Raw genomic sequence first — 19484 nt, forward strand, 5'->3', positions numbered from 1 at the left:
TTGAATCTTTAATTATAATTATTTCTGTTGCTTTTGGCGTACTGGAAGCCATGAATCATGGGTTGGTTTGACTAGAGAGAAGCTGAGTTGTTTTATTAAAAACTGCTGCTTTGTTTTATTAATGTTTGGTTTTGGGGTTATTCACTGTTTCGGCTATTTTTCTTGTGCCCTCTTTTGTTAGAAACAAGTCAAACTAGTGATGTTGCTGAGGAACTTGGGTTCAAGTCTTGGAAAGAGTTTTCTTGTGCCCTCCGTACTCCTCTGTGAGTGCTTCTCCCAACTCCTTATTGATTCTCTTGTTCTTTGCTCTAATAAGAATGGATATAATACGGCTGGAATATAGGCTGGTGCATCCAGCAACAAAATTTTTATTTATTTATACATAAACTTTTTATAATTATTTATTTATTTATATATATACTAACTCTTCCCAACGTCTATATCTTGTCTTGAAATTTTGATAAGATAAAATGTTCAGTTTTCTTGTTCGAACCTTGGTTGGGATCTGAATGGTTTACTGGGTGTGGGTGGGTGCTCTGGTGAACTCCAGAATTTGCTGTCTCATGTTTTGTATGGGTAATTTAACTAACTACACGCAGCCAATTGAAGGTTTTTGCCGATTTTTACAGGCCAAGACTAGTTGAACAGATTCATGGAGAAAATGCAAAGCCAATCAAGATAGTCCAAAGAACCATTATATATATATATATATATATATATATATATATATATATATATATATATATTCAAACATTTAGTTTTTATCGTCCCATTCAACATGATGGACAATTAAAAGAAACATAAAAAAAAAATTCATTATCTAATATTAGTTTACACCTTTTTCTTCTTGTTTTTTTTATTAACCTTTTATATTTGCTTCTAAGTAGATAGCCTTTGTGATGGCTGGGTAGCTTTATCACACCCACTCTCTCTCTCTCTCTCTCTCTCTCTCTATATATATATATATATATATATGGTGTAAAAGAACAGGGTGGAGGTTGGTAGAAGTCAGTTTCTATTTTGAGTATGTAACACCATCTCAAAGGGTGAAATACTTCTCAGGTTCCAACAAATGGTGGTTACATGCAAAGGCTTTCAGATCAACCTCATACAGGTGCAGAGGCAAGTGTGCTACTGTGTGGGCAACTGCCCTTATATGCCAAAAAAAGAAAAAGAAAAACTTATTTTCATATTAATATTTTAAGATAGTATTTTTAGTTTACACACTGGGTGCCTCTTGAATTAAAATTTAAAACCTTTAAACTAGTGGCCCCTTACCCAGAACATTCTGGTTCCACCCGTGATTACATATGATCAAAAGAGAGAGAAAGGGAAGGGGAGAGAGCATGCAGGAAACTTCACTTTTACTGATCTCAATGTCAATAACATCTTATTTATCTGAGTACAAGCATATTAGTAGAGGTATATATCCAATAGCACGATGGATCAAGGGCAACGTTGGCATGCAGGAGGGCGGTGGCAAATTCTAGCAGTAGAGGTTCTGGCCTGGGTCTACCCCGAACTGCTGGCAGAACCTCTGGTAGAAGTTGATCCTCGACTGTACTGTTGCTGGATTTCCTCCACCGCACTCACCACTGTTAATGGCTCTGATGGTGGAGCCAAAGCCACTACCTGTTGTGATCCCTTGGTGGCAGTTGCTGTTGGACATCCAGAACCACACTGCAGTCTTGAAAGATATGTTTGCGTCCTGGGCCACGATCTCTGGGTTGTTCAAGCCATCAAAACCAATGGCCTGCCCAGCTGCACCATAGTTGAAGTTCCTACGCGTGTAGGCATATCCATGTCCCAAAGTAAGAATGATGGTCAAGTAACAACATGCATAATATTTGTCATTATTTCGATTTGTATGATTACTACTCACGATACTCAAGAACCGAACCTGATCCCGATGTAACTCTGGACCTTGGGGTGTGGAGGGAAGGGAGGAGGGCTTCTGCCCTCCTTCCAGCTCTTACTCACCTCAAAAAAAAAATTTGTGCAGAGAGAGGGAGATTGATTATCAATACTATTGTTTTAAGTTATGGTAAACAACGAGGTCGACTTGTGAATGAGTTCAAGCCGAGTCATTTGCTTATCGAGTCGAGTTTGAGTTCGTGAGTCGACTCATAAATAATCAAGTAGAGTTCAAGTTTACTGAACTCGAACTGTTAAAGCTTTACTTGGCTTGAAAATGAAAAAACTAGTATGCTGACGCTAATTAATTGTGTATGTTTTTACAAAGCTCCTTCAAGTTTGTTGAGCTTTAATCGAGTCGAGCTCGAGCTCAACACGTAACTGCTAATTCGAAATCGAGCTGCTTCTGTCGAGCTATTCTCGAGCTTGAGCCGAGCTCGAGGTTTCATTAGTCGAGCAGAAATAGAGCTAGCTGAACTCGGACTCAACTTGGCTGGTGTTCACCCCTAGTTAACAGTACTGTTTTCTTTGCTTTTTATTCTTTAACTGGACCTATGTTAACAGTAGGATGGAAGAGTAAGAACCACAGTGCAGACTTTAAAATGGAATTTTTTTAAAAAAGAAAGGGCGCCAATCATCGATGAGACAGAAATCATGCTGTTTTCCCTTTAAATGCTAGAGTAAAGGTATAGGGAGTCAATATGTAAATGATTGTTACCATGATAGCTGAAGTGGTCCTCTGCCGAAGTAACTTTTCCCTGGAGCACAAGGATATTGCGAGACGCTTTGATCACAGAAGATGCTGCCTGGGTTTTGTTCGTTTATGTAGCAGAAGCCTTCAGTTTGTTCATATTGTCAAAATAAACATATTAGCGACTTCAATTCATGAGTGCCAACAGCAATGAATAATTCAAAATGCAAAGAGAACCACTAAACTAGAAACATTATCTATATGCATGGAAGTAGTTTCTGCCACAAAACAGCTATCTCGAGGGACATACTTCCTGTTTCATGCATGACATTAGCAAGGAAAGCAGCTAACTCCCTCTTTTGAACATCGGTGCCGCCGGTGGTGCCGAAGCCGTTGAAACTTTCTGCTGCGGATATGAAGGAATCATAGTTATAGAAGCCTTTTCCCTCACAACCATCTTGAGGAAGGAGGGTATTGAAGAAATCAGAAGTGACAATCGTCCTTGGAGTGTCCTGGGCCAAGCCCACTTCCAGAACAAGAGCTACAAGAACAAACCCAAGAAACTGTGTGCAGCACTTCATGGTTCTGATTATGATCACTTCTCCTGTTGTGCCCAGCCTGGTGCATTCTATCAGGTATTTATAGGCACCAAGTCAGTGATCACACTAGCAGAGTCTTTGAACTTATCAATTGAGGGTGCAGAGTCGGTCTTCAGTGTAGCTTTGAAAGCTCCATTTGCCTTCCCCTTCAATTTCCTGCCACTACTTCTACATTGACCAGTCTTTTCATTTGCGGAATTTTTGCACTGGCCTTTTCTTTTTGCTTGAGTCCTCATTAGGGGTCTCATATTTTTGGTTTTCTTGATACTGGCCTTTATCTTGTTGACGAATAATACAAAGACGTGATCTCCACTTGAATCATGTCATAATTGAGTGCTTTTCATGCTGTTCTTTAAATAGGAGGCTTTCTTAATCTGAGGTCTGAAGTACGATTGTGTGTTATATTACATTAAAGAACATATTTTTGTTTTAATCGGATCGAGCCTCAGGCCTGGGCAGACGTGCTCGAGTTGCAATGAACCCAAAACCGATTTCTTGTGGAGCCACACCGATGGCCAGTCCTACTAACAATGCATGAAAGACACATTTTTCAATATTATTTTTTAAGTAGAAAATTATTTTTTTTGTTTACACTGGAGAAAAATGATAGTATCATGTAGTTCATGTCAGCATTTATATATATATATATATATATATATATATATATATATATATATGTGTTAAATGCAATAAAAAAAGTTGGCCTTTATAACTAGGGATGAACATGAGAGAGTCAAGCCCAAGTTCAGTTAGCTAGAACTAGGCTCAACTAATGAAACCTCTAGCTCGACTCGTTTCGAGCTCGAAAATTGCTCGACGAAAGCAGCTCGAGCTCGACTCGACAGTTATGTGTTGAACTCGAGCTCGACTCGATTCAGACACGACAAACTCGTTTGAATAGAATTAATATTCATTGTTACTTGTTGAGCTCAAACTCGACTCGATTAAAGCTCGACAAACTCATTAGAATAGAATTGATATTCAGCGTTACATGAGGAGCTCGAACTCGACTCGATTAAGACTCTACAAACTCGATTAAGGCTTGAGCTCGACTCGGCAGTTACGTGTTGAGATCGAACTCAACTTGATTATTTGAACGAATCGACTCATGAATTGGAGATTAACTCGTTAAGCAAATGACTCTCGAATTCGTTCAAGAGTAGAGCTCGTTGTTCACCCCAATTTGTAACCTTGGAGCCTTCCTCCAAGAAATTCAGTTAAAAGGCGAATCCCTAGAGGAATAAATTTGCATTTATTTTCATGCCTGTCCTGTTGCTAGAGCATTGTTGCTAATTCCACATGTTATAATCAAGTCAAGGATACAAGCATTTTGATTGTCAAAGGCAAGGGCACACAGAAATTTTCTCTGGGAGGGCCAAATTATTATTTCAAAATTTTAACTGGAGTTGAAAATAACTTGCTAAGTTATTATATAGGATAATTGAATTTTTTAAAATTCACATATAAATCTAAAAAAATATTGGGAAAGGATGGGGCGGCGCAATGGCCTATGCCAGCCCCGACTCCGTCCTTAGTCACACGGGCCATCATATTTTTCAAAATATTTACATAAGCCAAAACAAGATTTTAAAAATGTTAGTAAGTTAAATGAGTTGGACAAGTATTTCATCCTACCACTCAACAAAAAGGCTGAAGTCTCTCACCCTTCTCTCATTCCCTCAGAATAGCACTCAACTTGCTTCAACTTGCATATTGGTGTCACACTTGCAATATAAAAAGTTCACGCTTTAGAGTTTCATAATGAAAACTGACCACTTACCAACTTCACACCATCTATTAGGCACAAAACCCACACCATCTATTAGGCACAAAATGTTAACATATGAATTTATAGATTTTGAAATCTGGGGACCGGTCAAGGCCCTGGCTCGTTCTCACCCTTGAAAGAACACTTGTTTGTTCTGTCCATGCTAGTCAAACAACCAATCAAGGTCAAGCCGCCCCTATATGACCAGCAAGCAATTCCAGCATTCTTTGGGGTCGCCATTGTGAACTTCAATCTTGATAAAGTAGAATAAATGACAAACCACTATATAACTTTCAAAAAAACTAAAAAATAGGTGCTGTTAAAAAAATTGCTTATTAATAGAAAAAACTTAAAATTTCACATAAACGACAAAATACCTCTCCTAAAAGAACCGATTCTCCCTTGACCAATGAATGATACTTCTGGTCTTTAAGAAGGATGTTTTTTATTGTTTTCTATTAAATATTTAATTTCCATTGGTGGGGAACTTAGTTCCTCCAAAAGTTGTATGCTTATTTTTTAACATTTAAAAGTTGAGTAGCGATTCGTCATTTAATTTCTTAAACAGTATAAGGCATACACATTTTTATTGCTTTTCAGTAGACATGATCACTTAGAGAATTTATTTCAAGAATTGGGTGCATATCAGTTAATTTTCAAAAGTTGGGAAGTGATTTGTTACTTGCCTAAACATTCGGGGCTTTTTGTAAAAAAAAAACTTTTTAATAATCTGAAGCATTTTAAGAACCATATCCAATTCCACAAACATTTTGAATTCGTGAGTCTTAGTCTTTGTAGATGGAGTGTAGTTCACGTTGCTCACGTTTTGATTATACAAGAGCCATCCATCCTTGTGGATGAACGGCGAGCGGTGGTCCGATTGTTGGACCATTTCTATGCGCAACAATGTGACATGTGATATGGGAAGAAATTTTATCAACTTATCCGGAAGTCACTGTTGCCTAATATTAATTTTCTCAATGCTCCAAATATGGGACCATTTTTTTCTTGACTGAGACATTTGTTTTTTGCGGATGGGAAAAAACTGTCTCAACTTTGAATTGTTGATGAAAAGATGATGGGGAAGAAACAGCCCCGTCTGTCCCAGAAACATATAACTATTAAATTGATGATTTTTGTCTCCTTTCTCCTTTGATAGATATTTCAGTCTCTTGAAAATACAAATAAATTTTCATTTTTTCTGCTTAATTCTTTACTATGTGATCTTCTTAAAATTAATGGCCAATTGTGTCATCAAGAGACCAAAATGCCCCTCAATGGAGGAAAAAAAAAGAGTTTCGTAAATTGATTTTTTTTGTCTCATTTGAGAGATATTTAAAGTACAAATAAATTTTCCCTTTTTTCAATTTAATCTTCACTGCATGATCTTAAACTTAATGACCCAGCAGACCCCACCAAGTCTAGCATATTAAGGTCCAGTATCTACCTGTTTTCTTTTATATGTAGAGGCTTTATTGATGCAAGCCTTGATTTTGCTGACAATTTACCAATTGATGAAGAGGCCTCTCTTCAATATCATGCATGTCATGAAGAAATAATAAGTAAAAGTTTATGTTTTTAATTTAAAGTGGACATTGAGAGGCATTTGATAACCTCATGTCAATTGTCTGAAGTAGGACATTAGATTTTAGGCTTTCAGATCCTTGATTTCTAATAAGGATAGTTCAAAATTGTTTGTCAAAGATGCACAAATTAAACTTAGTATAAATTTGTAAATCATTTATCCTGTGGATCTCGTATGCCTGGCCACTTTCTCCTCCCTCCTTTGATTTGACTTCCATACATTTTGAAGCATAATGAAGATCTTAAATCCAAATTTTAAAGTTAGTTAGAATTTAATGTCATCAGGCCCACGAAAATTAAGCATTCATAGTTCTAAGACTTGGGCTCGATAACCAAGTGTTCATTAAGTTAAAATATACTTGTCATCTTTCAACAAAAAAAAGAGATAGAATATAAGCAACATGTAAAATTATGTCATATCGAAACATGTAAAATTATTTTACACCTTTGAATGTTATTTTTAAGTTGAAAATTATTTGTTTCTATTGCTCACACCAGACAAAGGATCACCATTCAGCTTAAATTATCGGTTAACTATAGATATGTTTTGGGCAATATAAGTGTTCGTTTATAAGTGAATAATCTACTGTTCATCTAATTTCTAAACAAAAACAGATGTAGAATATATAAGTAACATAATCAGCAGCTAGCCCCACTCATTAATTTTTGGTTCTTTTATACAAGTCTAATATTTACTATTGAGGCCGATTTCCATGTTACGGGCTTTTCACGAAAGAATGTGAAATGAAAGGCCCCTTTTTAACACCCATCCCGATGGAGACTGCACCACACTCATAACAAACAAGCTGCTTCATTTACCAGCTCATGAAAGCCTCTCATTTAGAGATAAATCGGGCACTTCTTTTTTTAGATACTTGCCAAGTATGTTTCCGTGGTGATTCGGTTCTCTTTATTACTACAATTTTCCTTGTTAGTACTAATTCCTATATAGGACACTGAAAATTCATTTACACTTTTGATTGTTAATTTTAAGTTGAAAATTATTTGGTTTTGTTTCTCAGACCAGACAAAGGATCATCACTACAATTTTTTCTCGTTGATCACTTAACTGGTGCTATGTTTTGGGCAATATAAAGGGTGCAGTAGTGGAGCTACTTGTTAACTGGGGCGGGCCACTTCCTACACCAGCTTATTAAAACTTGCATTATAATGTCCCAACATTACATTGTTGTGACTCCAAAATTATACGCAGTGCCCACAGCAAATTTGTGTAACCAGTGCAAGTGCTCCATGACTAAAAAGTCTTGTCTCCACCATTGAAAGGGTGTACAGTTCCTTGCTTCCTTGTTAATCACCCTGAAGTTTTCTGTCAAGAAATTCATGGCTTGAAGCCCATAGTTGAATTTTCCTTACTAGTTTTTTTTCCTGTTTTATTGGAAACACCCCCCCCCCCCCCTCCAAAAGATTGCTAGTGGGGTATAACCCCGAGGCTGTAGCTTGCTTCAGCAAGAGCAAGGGCTGGTGCCCACATACTACCAACCGCTAGCTGAACGAGGACTCCAAGCTCCTCGAAAGACCTGAGGAGCATAGCTGATCGCCAATGGGGAATGACCCCAAGGCTGTAGCATGCTTCAGCAAGAGCAAGGAGCTGGTGCCCACATATTACCAACTGCTGGCTCAACCAAGTCTCCAAGCTACTCGAAAGGATCAAGGAGCATAGCATATTTGCTCGCATTGGCAGACCGGTAAAGGTCTGGTAGTCAATTAGATTTTCGTAGATGATACTCATCTGAATAGTAAATAGTGGATGAATGATAGTACTTTAGTTAATGGGGTGTACCACTCTCTGCCCAAGTCACAAAACAACCATAAACTTTAGGGGCAGGAGGAAGGGAAATGGGTTTTTTGTTGGGATTTCTCCCTCATGCATACACAAAACGATATGCCCTAAATAGGATCATGCTAAATTATTGAATTAAACAAAATAAACTTAACTGCAGCGTAAGCATACCTGAATCCATCTGAACTGGTGCACAGGAAGATCACAACATGGTCTTCTAGGGTACATGCGGTGCGCGTGAGGTCTCTCTCAGATGGGGAAGAGAAAACCCTAGAAACCAACATCTCAGGCAACCATTTGCACGACCCCAGGGACCACTACCATTTTATATTAAGGGCAATTACGGATTCAACCCATCAAAGAGTCCGTAATTGCAAACAGGTATCGATTCATTTCAAAATTACCCCATACCATATGAAATGACGTAATATCTCAAAACGCAATCACTTAAGCGTATATTTACCATAAGACAACCATAATGTCTAAAATTCTTCATAGACATATGCCGACCCACCAAATGATCTTACAATCTCCCACTTGGGCTAAATATGTTTTTATACATTCAAACATTACATAAAACCTTAGGAACTCATAACTACTATCTTATTAAACGTCATTTTCACCAATCTCGTCCATAATCATATCAACACATAACCAAAGCAGCTTTCGCTATGTTAAAATTAGCTAAACCTTCAATGATCACAAATGTTAACACAACCAATGACATAGATCTGATATGGATCTATAACATTAGAATTACATGTAACGTGATTACAACATGTCTATTCTCAACTGGTCCAACTTTAAAACGTTATGGAGATCAAAAAACACATAAATACAAAATGAGACCAAATAACTTTAAACTTTATTTTGTAAAAAACTAAATATGTGTCCATACATAAGAGCAAACAAAATACAAACTCCCAGTAAACTAGCATATCATCCAAGGATAACACCTTCATACGAACAACATGTTCGTGAAAGACCTTATGTGTTAAACCATTGGTAAGCGGATCTGAAATCATAGAGTTTGTCCAAATATGCTCTAAAGACACCTAACCATTCTGTATTCTCTCTTTAACAGCCCAAAAATGAATGTCGATGTGCTTCGACTTTGATAAACTGTGGCTGTTATTAGAGTACATGATTGTTGAATTATTGTCAAACAACAACCTTAATGGCCTTTCTATACCACTCACAATGCGCAGCTCCGTGACAAAATTCCGTAATAACAAAGCATGATTGGATGTCTTGTAACATGCTATGCTACTGTCTTGGCACCCAGCAAAGTCAGAATCTGAATACTCAATGATCTCCAACTGGTCTGATTTATTGTATGTGAGCATAAAATCTTTTGTTCTTTATAAGTACCTCAAAACTCTTTTGGCTACTTTCAAATTATCCATACCAGGATCACTTAAGTATCTGTCTAACATTTCAACGATAAATGCAATATCCGAACGAGTACAGACCTCAGCATACATAAGGCTTCCTACAATAGGCGAATAGGGAATCCTTTCCATTTCCTTAGATTCGATTTCACTTTTAGGACACTGTTTGAGACTAAACTTGTCTCCTTTAGCAATTGGAGTATCTCGTGGTTTACAATCCTTCATGCCACATCACTGAAGCACCTTATCAATGTAGGCCTTTTGTGATAATCCAAGAATACCCTAAGAATGATCTCAAAATATTTGGATACCCAATACAAAAGATGTACAACCAAGATCCTTCATGTCAAACTTTGTTGACAAAATGTCTTAGTTTCATGCAATATGCCTACATCAACTTGCCAGCAATATATCAACGATATATAAAATCGGAAAAATAAATTTGCATCACTGAAGTTTTGGTATACTCATTCATCAACCATATTAATCTCAAAACCAAATGAAACTATAACTTGATGAAATTTGTAATACCATTGACGGGAAGCATGCTTTAGCTCATAGATAGGTTGTTGAGTTTGTTCTTCAGTAGGGAGATCGACATCATTGTCTTATTCTGAATATGTTGATGGAACAATGGTAGGAATGAATACCTTACTATTGCTTACAACATCCGTATGAGTGGACTCAGGTCCATGTTCAAAGGCAATGCTTCTAACCTGATCACCTCCCCAAACTCAATATCTTCAAAGAAATGGGCATTTCCCGTTTCAAAGAAAGACTTACTGGATGGATTATAAAACTTATAACTCCTTAATGTTTGTTCATTTTTCCTTTATACATTCAATGCAAACATTAAAGTCTAAAGAATCAAGGGACTCAAGAATTCTATTCGACATAAGCCTTTTTATTCCCTTTTCAGAAATATATCCTAAGCGCCTATGCCACAACATAACAGAATTCTCATTGGCTAATTTTCTTTTAGTACCACTAGGTGTAACATGTAAGGTTTCATGAAATGAAACAACCGTATCAAGCAAATAGATGTTATTGCTATTAGACAAAGAACCAATGACAATCAAATTTGAATGAAAAAACAACTTAAATTTATTTTCTTCAAATGAACAATAATAATCAAATTTGTGCAGTAAAGAAATAAAAAATCAAATTTCGTCTAAAAGATAGTACTAGATAAGTTTTCGTCAAATTCAAATAGGAGTCAATCTTTAACAATAACCAAAAATCTGCTATGGCTTCAACCTTCGTCTTCTTGTCATCGTCCACTTAGATGAATCTTTCAACATCATTTGGCGTCCGACAATTCAGGTAGCTCTGCAGAGAAACACTTATGTGAGTAGTAGCAACCGAATCAACCCACCAAGTGTGTCTTGGTACTGAAATTAAATTAACCTCAGAACAAAATCAAAGTGAAAATTGTATCTTTCTTTTTACGCCATGCGTGATACTTAGCACAATCCTTCTTCATATGACATTCATCCTTGCAAAAGAAACAGCCTGATTTGCCTTCCTTATGCTTCTTCTGTTTCTTAATGGATGCGTGATCAACTGCAATTTCCTTAACAGTCTTTCTTTTCTTACTTTTAGGCGCAGTAGCCAAGTGAGCACTTTTTATCCTATCATGCTTCAATCTCTCCTCTTTTTCCACACAGTGCGAAATGAGTTCATTAAGAGAACATTTCTCATTCTAACAGTTATAACTAACTTTAAACTGTCCAAACTGTGGTGGAAGAGAAAGGAGAACCATATGCACTATAAAGTCTTCAGGTAACCTCAAACCTAGTGCCTGTAATTTTGAAGCAAGATGAGACATTTCCATAATGTGCTCCTGTATGTTCTCCTTGTCTTTATACCTCAGCGTTACAAGTTTACTCAAAAGAGTGCTTGTTTCAGCCTATTCGTTTTTAGCAAAACGTTTTTCAATCTCTTCGAGGAACGCTTTGGCACTAGCCTTTTCATTAATTGATTGAGCCTCTAAGTTTTCTGAAATTGATCTCTTCATGATCATTAGACACATGCGGTTTGAGCGTTCTTACCGTTCAAAGTACCGCTTATCCTCATGGGAACTTTCATCTGTTGGATGAGGTGGGCATGACTCCCTAAATGCAGGGTTTATATCCATACAACCTAGAACAATCATGACTGTTTCTTTTCAGTCCTTAAAATTCGAACCATTTAACTCAGGAATAGTACTCAAATTTGCAGATATCATGGAAGCAGAGCTCACTGTATAACGAACAAACCAAAGCATGCTCACAATCAATACATGTACAAAGATGAAACAACAAATATAAACAAATTTAAACACAATGGCCCAAAAACCCATCACAAGGCACCGGTGCAACGTAAATATCTAATCTTTGGATTGAAATACTATCTGCAAGTGGTATCCTTCGTCAACAATGAATATAGATAATTAACTCTATCAAACAACAAGCCTATCTTTGGATTGACTCGCTATTCACATGGAAACCGGAAAATTATCACATATTCATTGCTCTGTATACTTAAACTTGACCAAACAACAATCCTCCTTTGGGTTGATCATTGCCCGCATGAATCAAGTATACTATTATCTAATGTTCAAAACAGGCAAATTCGTACAACAAAGGTCACTTTGGTAACATAAAGTACAAGCTTACTCATTGCGAACAATAGACATGGCCAAAGTTCAATTCATGGTCCAAACATTCACCTAAAGCACATTCACAATTTTAATAACTTGCAAAACATGATACATAAATTAAAATTGCATACAACATTAACCCTATTTTGAATCCAAGACCAAATGATTCAATGATATGGGATCAAAAGAGTTCAAAATTTGAAAATCAACTGAACCGGTCTGGAAAACAACTGAATCGGTTTGAAAATGGTCCGAATCGGTTCTAAAAGGTTCGAACCGGTTATAAATCAAACTGAATCGGTTCTAAACTTAATGAACTGGTTCTGTTTCAAAACAAACCGTATGGATACGGGTCGGGTCGGACCTGACCCGGTTAGAAAAACTTAAAGCCGGCGGAAGCGGGCGGCATTTTTTTTTAAAGCTGATGGATCTGGATCGGGTCTGTCAAGACCCGACCCGCCCGCTCGACCGCGCGAGCAGTCGTGGGCGTCGTCTCCACCGCTCGCCTGCCGAACGGCAGGCAGACGGTGGCCTTCCACCGGCCACCCGTCGCGATGCCCGGCCGTCCCCCACCGAAAACCGGCCGGAATCGGCCGTTTTTCTACCCTTTTTTTTATTTCCGCCCCTTTCTGTTTTTGGGCGCTGAAAACGGTGGCCAGAAAGCCACCGGCAGGCTGTGGGTGGGCACCCGTGCGTCTTACGGTGCCATCCGGCGACGGTGAACTCCTCCGCGAGGCTGGACGTGGCCGGACGGAGGTGGGCGAAAACCTTTTCTCCCATCATCGTGCCTCACTGCCCGTTCCTTTCAGAAATCGAAGGCAGGGTGCACGGCAAGCGAGCAGCCGGCCGTCGCCTGAAGCCGGCGGTTGCTGCCCACCCATCCCGCCTTAACGGCAGAATCCGACCGTTTCTCCTCCCTTTGTCCCTTTGTCCGGTTGCGACGGAAGCCGACGGCTTCCATCCCCCACGCGATGGAGGCCGTCGCCCCCTTTCCAGATTTTTTTTTTTTTTGAAAACAATACTTGCAACCGAAGAAAGGGAACATCTAATGGGGAGACAGACAAAATCATCCAAAAAATCAATGATTTGACAAAGAACATGGTCTCTGACACCAATTGTTGGGATTTCTCCCTCATGCATACACAAAACGATATGCCCTAAACAGGATCATGCTCATGCTAAATCATTGAATTAAACAAAATAAACTTAACTGTAGCGGAAGCGTACCTGAATCCATCTGAACTGGTGCACAGGAAGATCACAGCAGGGTCTTTCAAGGTACGTGCGGTGCGCGTGAGGCCTCTCTCGGATGGGGAAGAGAAAACCCTAAAAATCAACGTCTCAGACAACCATTTGCACGACCCCAGGGACTACTACTATTTTATATTAAGAGCAATTACGGATTCAACCCATCAAAGAGTCCGTAATTGCAAACAGGTATCTATACATTTCAAAATTACCCTATACCATATAAAATGACGTAATATCCCAAAATGCAATCACTTAAGCAGATATTTACCATAAGACAGCTATAATGTCTGAAATTCCTCATATACATATGCCGGCCCACCAAATGATCTTACATTTTTAGACTCTTCAAGGTATCACTAAGTTTCTCGAAGCAAATTTTTCTTTAGAAAACCAATTTTTTGAGATTGTCTGAGAATATTGTAGAATACCCGCATTCCTATTACAACAGCATTAATCAGTGGTGTGGCCTATGTGTTCCAACCTTTGTGTTTTAGTGCTTATACCAATCAAACATTGAACAGAAACCATGAAGTTGTCACTACGTGATTCTTTGAGTACAATAATAAGTTGAAGGGTGTGCAGTAGACCACCCAAATCTGAAAACAACTATAAACCTCACGGGCTGAAGTTTTTTTTTTTTTGGGGGGGGGAGGGGTATGGGGAGGGTGGTGTTGGGGAATGGGGAGAGGGGAGGGCTTCACCTCTCAAGAACTACCATTCATTTGCTTGTGCGTGTATAAACTTCAAGTGCGATGAATAGATAATTAATGATTTAATGTGTCTTTAAGTGCCATGCATAGATCCGTGAACATAATCTAACTAATTCACCGCAAATTCATAAGTCCATAGACTTGCATTTGTAAATGGACTCAAGAGTTCAGGTTGTTCAAAGTCTTGGCCGCATTTGTTCAGAGAATGAGAATGCAATATAATGTTTGGATTTGAACGAAAATTATCTTAACTTAATTGACTTGTATAGTCATTGTTTAATATATGATTGCACATTATTCCTTGATACCAATGTCTGGTTGAATTGTGCACTAGAATAATGACAAGGATGCCCTTGATTAGTAAAGAGGGAAACCCCTGTAAGGACAAAAAAATAGTGAAAAAACTTAAATGTAAAAAAAGGCATTTTTTTTTTAAATCTCTAAAACTCCCCCCACGTTTTTTCAACACCCCATATTTGTTGTGTGCACCACCTTAGTGCATGCAATTCACTGCCATATCTGGTGCGGAAACTGACTTGGGTCCCTCGTAAGGATGGATTCATTTCAAAAAATTAAAGAAGGAAAATGCCACAACTAATTGGAGCATGTTAAATTGGACATGATTATATGCGCTATATTGGTGCATGGAATTTCGTGGGTAACATGGTTAATGACTAAAATAACTTCAGTTCACACTAAAGAGAAAAACTTTCTGCAATGACAAAAGTAGACATATAAAAAGTAAAAACACTGTAAAAAACATTTCTTTTTTAAAACTTATCAAAATATCCTACCTACTCTTTAAGCCTTGTTCTGACATTAAATATGCCTCATATCCTGCGCGGCGAAGGTCAGCAAATTAATTGGTTTTCCCGTTTTCACATAGGTGTTGATGGAAATCAATCGAAAGTTTCACAGAGAATGAAAGTCAAGCAGCATAAACTGTTAATGATGATATTTGTGCACTGTGGACATCCTCCAGAACTGTGTGTGTGTGTGTGTGTGTGAGAGAGAGAGAGGGAGAGAGAGACCGGATCATAAATGTGGCACAATTAACCGTGGTTAAAAAGATCAACCAAGCTCACAAATTGAGGTTTTCACTAAACCACATATGTAGGAGAGAGAACTCACAGATAGAGGCTTTCACTAAACCACATATGTAAGAGAGAGAGAGAGATGCAGGAAACTTTCACTCAGTTGATCTTAATATCATTTTATTTAAATGAGAACATGCTTATATCTAGTACATGTCTGCAATAGTATGGCGGAATTAATCTAGCAGTAGACGTTCTGACCTGGGTCTACGCCAAACTGCTGGCAGAACCGCTGGTAGAAGTTACCCTGGACTGCACCTTGTCCGGAGCTCCTCCACTGCACTCACCACTGTTAATGGCTCTGATGGTGGAGCCAAAGCCGCCGTCTGTGGTGATCCCTTGGTGGCAGTTGCTGTTGGACATCCAAAACCACACTGCTGTCTTGAAAGATATGTCTTTATCCTGAGCCACGATCTCCGGGTTGTTCAAGCCGTCAAAGCCAATGGCCTGCCCTGCTGCACCATAGTTGAAGTTCCTGTGTGTGTGTATCCGTAAAAGTAAGAGAGATATCTAGAGAAAGAGAATGAGAGATTTTCAATGTGGTTGTTTTGGTGGCATTTTATACAAAGAAATAAAAAGGTCATATGGTTGTCGGCTTAATTTCTCTTAATTTCGGTTACCATGGTTTATGGTTTCAAGGGATTAACACCCATGAAAATTTAATTTCTTTCAAACTTAATTCTTGTTTTAATTAGATCTCAAGGAAAATGATAAATAAAAAAAAGAAGCACAGTCGTCTTTTTGAGAAGGAAATTTGGGTTTGGGGGGTGGGTGGAAAGGAGCACCAGTGATAAGGCCAAAATGATGCTAGGAAATCATGCACATCTTAACGTATGACAAATTAGTATGTAAATGATTGTTACCATGATAGCTGCAACGGTCCTCTGCCATAGTAACTTTTGCCTGGAGCACAAGGATATTGCGGGTAGTTTTGATTACAGTGGTCGGAACGATCATCTGTTTCGCTTATCCTGCAGAAGCCTACAGTTTTCATATTGTCAAAGAAACATATTAAAGACTTTCACTTCATGAGTACCAACTGCTTCTGTAATTTAAAATGCAAAGTGAGAAAAAATTCTGCATAGTTGATTACTGCCACATAAGTGAGCTAGTTGCTGACATACTTCCTGTTTCATGCATGGCATTAGCAAGGAAAGCAGCTAGCTCCCTCTTTTGAACGTCGGTGCCGCCGGCCGGTGGTGCCGAAGCCGCCATAACTTTCAGCGGCGGATATGAACGAATCATAGTTGTAGAAGCCTTTTCCCTCACAACTACCATCTTGAGAAAGGAGGGTATTGAAGAAATCTGAAGTGACAATCGTCCTTGGAGTATCCTGGGCCGAGCCCACTTCCAGGACAAGAGCTACAAGAACAAACCCAAGAAACTGTGTGTAGCTCTCCATGATTCTGTTTATGATCACTTCTCTTGTTATGTCCAGCTTTGTGCATTCTATCTGGTATTTTAGAAGCACCAAGTCAATGATCACAAAGACCTGTGGATCGATGTTTTCAGGCAGACGACTGACGGAGATCTTATTAAATTAATGATGTGAGTCAGTGATCGCCACAGCTTGGAAAGATCCATGCTCCTTCCCCTTCAATTTTCGGCCACTTCCACATTGACCGGATCCCTACCAGGCAGGCGCTAACCAGGTGAGGCGGCACACCCATGTAAGCGAGACATTGTGAAAATTTTTGTAAAGTAATCGGCATTTTATAACATTTTTTCTTTTTTCACAATTTTTTTTGACCTTATAAAAAGTTACTTTTTTATTTGATTGAGGGTATTTTGGTCATTTCACACCTCGATCAATATACATAAATATTGGGTTGGGTTTGATTTAAATACATATTGGGATCAAATTTCTTTTTAGACAAATATCATATGTTTAATACTTGACATTTTGAAGATTAGCAAAATTCAGTTCAAAATTCTGATTTGGATATAAAAATCAGATTCGCATTGTCAAATCACATTTTGGATTTGGATATAAATTTGTGATTTTTGGATTTGGATATAAATTTTTTTTATCTTTATTTAAATCCGAATTTGAATTAGAATGCGACTATCTCAAAAAACGGGTATGATTAAGAGTATATATCTAAATCCCATCGATTGATGCCCTACTTTTCCCCTACCCTTTAGGGTGTGGGTCTAAATCCCATCGATTGATGCCCTACTTTTCCCCTACCCTTTAGGGTGTGGGTGTGTTTGATTGCCCGGTTGAAATAAAAAAATCAGGGTGTGTTTGATTGCCCGGTTGAAATAAAAAAAATCTAGGACGAGCGGGTGGAATTTCACCCACTCAAAAGTCCGACCTTACAGGTCTGTCTGACTTTTGAGCGGGTGAAATATCACCCGCTCTTGCTTTTCCCTCTCGTGCCATTACCCTCACAAGATTTCACCTGTCTCATCCTTCCTCCTCAGTGGACGACAGCTTCTCCTCCCTCGTGGTCGAGCATATCTCCCTTCTCACCATCGCCGCTCCGCCATCGGCTCTCTCACCATTGCCTTTTCGCCGCTCCCCCAACGCCACAGTCGCCGCTCTCACCGTTGTCTCCCTTTCTCACGTCTGTCGCCGGCAGGACGTGATTCCCCTGTTCCAGCGTTTTTCAGGTTCAGGCGGAGCTTTGGAATCTTGGCATTAACTCACAGCAGCTCCGATTGCGCTGTAATCGCGTCCACCGATCCTCAACACATTCAGGAAGGCGACCATATCCTGCTCGACAGCTAGATGCCACCGTAGATAGCACCGGAGATGATTCCTTCGCCGCTGGTTTCCGGTAGAACCTGGTAACAAGCTGCGTTAGCGTCTCCCTTGGAGAGATTCGATAGATTACACCAAAATCCCCAAATCAATCATAACAGATTAAACAACTAAATGAAAACAAGGGGAAATCATAGAAATGAATCAACAAGGAGGGCGAAATCCCAATTTCAGATGAAGATTGGGGAAGCGGTTGCCTATCGGCTGATCCCGGTTCTGTTCACCGCCTGCCTATCGGCTGTTCCCGGTTCTGTTCACTGCCTGTCTGTGCCAAACTCTGGCCGGCATAGCTATGTAAACTGTCCAAGCAGGCTTGGAGAAGAAGCCCATACGAAGATACAAACAAACGAAAATGCCAAAAACATCATAACCAAGAAGCAATGAGGAGCAGAAATTGATGTAATGAAAGTATACGAATCATCTAGTGGAGTCTGTACAGGGGTTCGTTCTTTGTCATGGAACAACATTCATTTATATTTTAATTTTTAATGTAATAGGAAGAACATATTCGGCCAAAACTCGTCATTTTTGAAAAAAATTCCTTAATTTTTCTATTAAGTTAAATTCTTCTTCGTGCATCATAAATTTACCAAGTTAAATTCTTCCTTTGCATCAAACATGACCTCATCATGTGCATCTAAATTTCATTCTGCTTTTTTTTTTCAAAAAAATTTATCGTGATAAATTTACCACGTTAAATTCTTCCTTGTGCATCAAATGCTCCCTTAAATATGATGAGAGGAGTGTCTTAAAAATGATAGTCACAAGGACTACTAATTAAAGGCTGAAAATGACCAAAACACCGTCACTACCAAATGAAAGGTGACGATTTCAGGCCAAATAATAGGCCTCCAACCATTTTATTAAGAAAAAATTTTCTACATTGTATAGACATCGATGATGACTCAAAAGCCATATTTATGAACCTAACCTGGTTATATAGACCCTATGATATTTTGTTATTAACAAAAATGCTCAGGTTCTTTACCAAAAAAAAAAATTGTAAAGATGGAAAATAAAATCTCAAAAAGGGAAAGTTCCAAAAGGACCCTTTTTATCAACAATTTCAAAAGTACCCTCCTTTTCCTTTTGGCGTGTGCTTGTTGCGTGCACCCAGCGGCGCACACAACTTGCTATCTCCATGAACATGATCTGAACGAATCGCCACAATTAGTTGGTGAGTCAATCGACTTTGCATAAATTTGTACATGGACGTGCGGTTGAGGTTGTTCACGGCGAGAAATGGTTCGATTCCTGGACCATTTCTATGAGG

At 38.7% G+C, this 19484-nt stretch overlaps 1 protein-coding gene and 1 pseudogene across 1 annotated transcript; both read right to left on the reverse strand.

Moving 5' to 3' along the window:
• Positions 1-1247: 1247 nt before the first annotated feature.
• LOC116265093 (endochitinase 4-like) lies at positions 1248-3210 on the reverse strand. Its single transcript, XM_031645631.2, has 3 exons — positions 2916-3210; positions 2633-2750; positions 1248-1781 (listed from the first exon to the last, which is right to left on the reverse strand). Exons 1-3 carry the CDS (start codon positions 3184-3186, stop codon positions 1487-1489), a joined length of 684 nt encoding a protein of 227 aa, XP_031501491.1. The 5' UTR covers positions 3187-3210; the 3' UTR covers positions 1248-1486.
• Positions 3211-13628: 10418 nt separating this feature from the next.
• LOC116254484 (endochitinase 4-like) lies at positions 13629-18620 on the reverse strand (annotated as a pseudogene).
• Between the last annotated feature and the right edge of the window lie 864 nt (positions 18621-19484).

Source organism: Nymphaea colorata, chromosome 1 (genome assembly GCF_008831285.2).
Source record: "Nymphaea colorata isolate Beijing-Zhang1983 chromosome 1, ASM883128v2, whole genome shotgun sequence".
In the NCBI taxonomy this organism is placed as follows: Eukaryota; Viridiplantae; Streptophyta; class Magnoliopsida; order Nymphaeales; family Nymphaeaceae; genus Nymphaea; species Nymphaea colorata.